Raw genomic sequence first — 1764 nt, 5'->3', positions numbered from 1 at the left:
AAAAGAAAATTTGGCAAACACATTTTTATTATTTAGGAATTATTATTTTTATAGGTTTCAGGCTCGGATATTAGTGATTGTAAGATATTTAAGCTTTTATTGTCAAATGTTAAAAGTTTTAGAATAAATACTATTGCTTGTAATCACCTAATATTAATAATAAAATAATAAACATTATTTTTAATAAAATTATTTAATTTTTTATTTTAATATTATGTTTTTTTTATTTTATATTAAAAAGTTAAGATTTAAGTTTAGAATTTGAGTCTTGATGGCTAATGCTGTAGCGTAGTTTAAGCTTTTATTTATTGTTCATGGTACAGTTTTGCGTTAACATTGTCATCTTCTATAGTATCATCGTAACACCGTTGATCTGATTGGTGGTTGTTCAGTGGCAAAATGAAACGAAACGAAATGAATCCCAAATTCACATGAAATGAAAATAGTTTCCACTGTCCCATTCCCCAAATGCTATATATTCATGGCTTCCCTTTCGAAGCCTCCTTATGTTTGACTCTCCCCCCTAACGGACTCAGTTTAACCCCCCCCCCCTTTCTCCATTCCTTCTTAGAATAGATTCTTAATTTTCTTTTTCTTCCTTTACATTTTTTGGAATTCTGTTTTCAATTTCCTTTTGCGATCATTGATATTTTGGTTCTTGGTTTCGAGTAGAATTTGGTTGTTTCATGGCAAAAGGCCGACGGTTGACCACCAGCAGAAGCGAGCGGTTTCTCGGAAGCTATAGCCATGGGCACGGCCAAGGCCAAGGAGACACTGCCGTTGATGACGTGGAACTTGGCGACGAAGATGTTTGGTCAATGGTCGATAACGTCGCAGACCGAGGAGACGACTGGAGTGTCGATAATTATAGGCACCAGTGGAGTCCACGTGCTGAAGCTGAGAGTAATGGGAATGGGAACTTCGACGTGAGGGGCAGTAGTCGCCGTCGAATTCCCCGAGGCGATCGACACGTGGGCGGGCTTTCCTTGGCTTTCGAGGATTCTTCTTCAACGAAACCTAGGATCGTGAACCAGATTCGTAGCCAAGACGGCATGGCTGCAGCTAATTCGCCACGTGGGCACCACATGGGCACGTCAACTCCAGTGGTTGTGCCTGACTGGAGTACGATTTACAGAGTTAATTCAGTGGAGTGGGTACATGACTCGGATGACGGATTGGATGACGGCGATTCGGAGATGGTGCCGCCACACGAATACCTGGCGCGTGAGTACGCTCGTAGTAAAAAATCTGGCGGCGCTTCGGTGTTCGAAGGCGTGGGTCGGACCCTCAAGGGCCGGGACATGAGCCGGGTCAGGGATGCAGTATGGAGCCAAACAGGGTTCGATGGTTAACCAATTTGTTAGCCACTCGAAGCAAAAAGCAGCTTAATCACGATTGATTAAAAAACGACTCCATCATTATTTTTTTTAACGGGCAATGATTCGGCTGAGTCGACACGGATGAGTCAACTTGGTGGCGAGGGAGCTCAAGCAGGATTTTTTAAATAAGGTGCCCTAAGAAAATCTCTACTGTTGGATTGCAATTTGGATGTTAAACTTGTGTTTCCATTTTCTCTAATAGTGATAGTTTTAGAGCGAAGTTAAGCAGAGGTAATCCAGATTATGTTCTTAATCAAGATGTTGGGCAAAAATTTCCATTTTAGTTCCTCGCTGTTACAATAGCTCCAAAAACAATCAGAGGTGACTGGCGAGCCTTTGCATTGAAAATTGTTGGGTACATTTTCAAAAATATGCTTCTAATTCC

General features: G+C 41.2%; 1 protein-coding gene across 1 annotated transcript; it reads left to right on the top strand.

The window, feature by feature from the left end:
• Positions 1 to 531: 531 nt before the first annotated feature.
• Positions 532 to 1380, top strand: LOC120131467. The gene has a single exon (XM_039148455.1). The coding sequence runs from the start codon at positions 687 to 689 to the stop codon at positions 1350 to 1352; it is 666 nt and encodes a 221-aa protein (XP_039004386.1). The 5' UTR covers positions 532 to 686; the 3' UTR covers positions 1353 to 1380.
• The last annotated feature ends 384 nt before the right edge of the window (positions 1381 to 1764 follow it).

The sequence above is a fragment of the Hibiscus syriacus genome, unplaced genomic scaffold, assembly GCF_006381635.1.
Source record: "Hibiscus syriacus cultivar Baekdansim isolate YM2019G1 unplaced genomic scaffold, ASM638163v2 tig00110556_pilon, whole genome shotgun sequence".
Lineage (NCBI taxonomy): Eukaryota > Viridiplantae > Streptophyta > Magnoliopsida > Malvales > Malvaceae > Hibiscus > Hibiscus syriacus.
This window is presented reverse-complemented; position numbering and strand designations above follow the sequence as displayed.

Excerpts from the sequence above, each read along its gene's own strand:
- LOC120131467 (XM_039148455.1), top strand. The coding sequence starts at position 687 with ATGGCAAAAGGCCGACGGTTGACCACCAGCAGAAGCGAGCGGTTTCTC.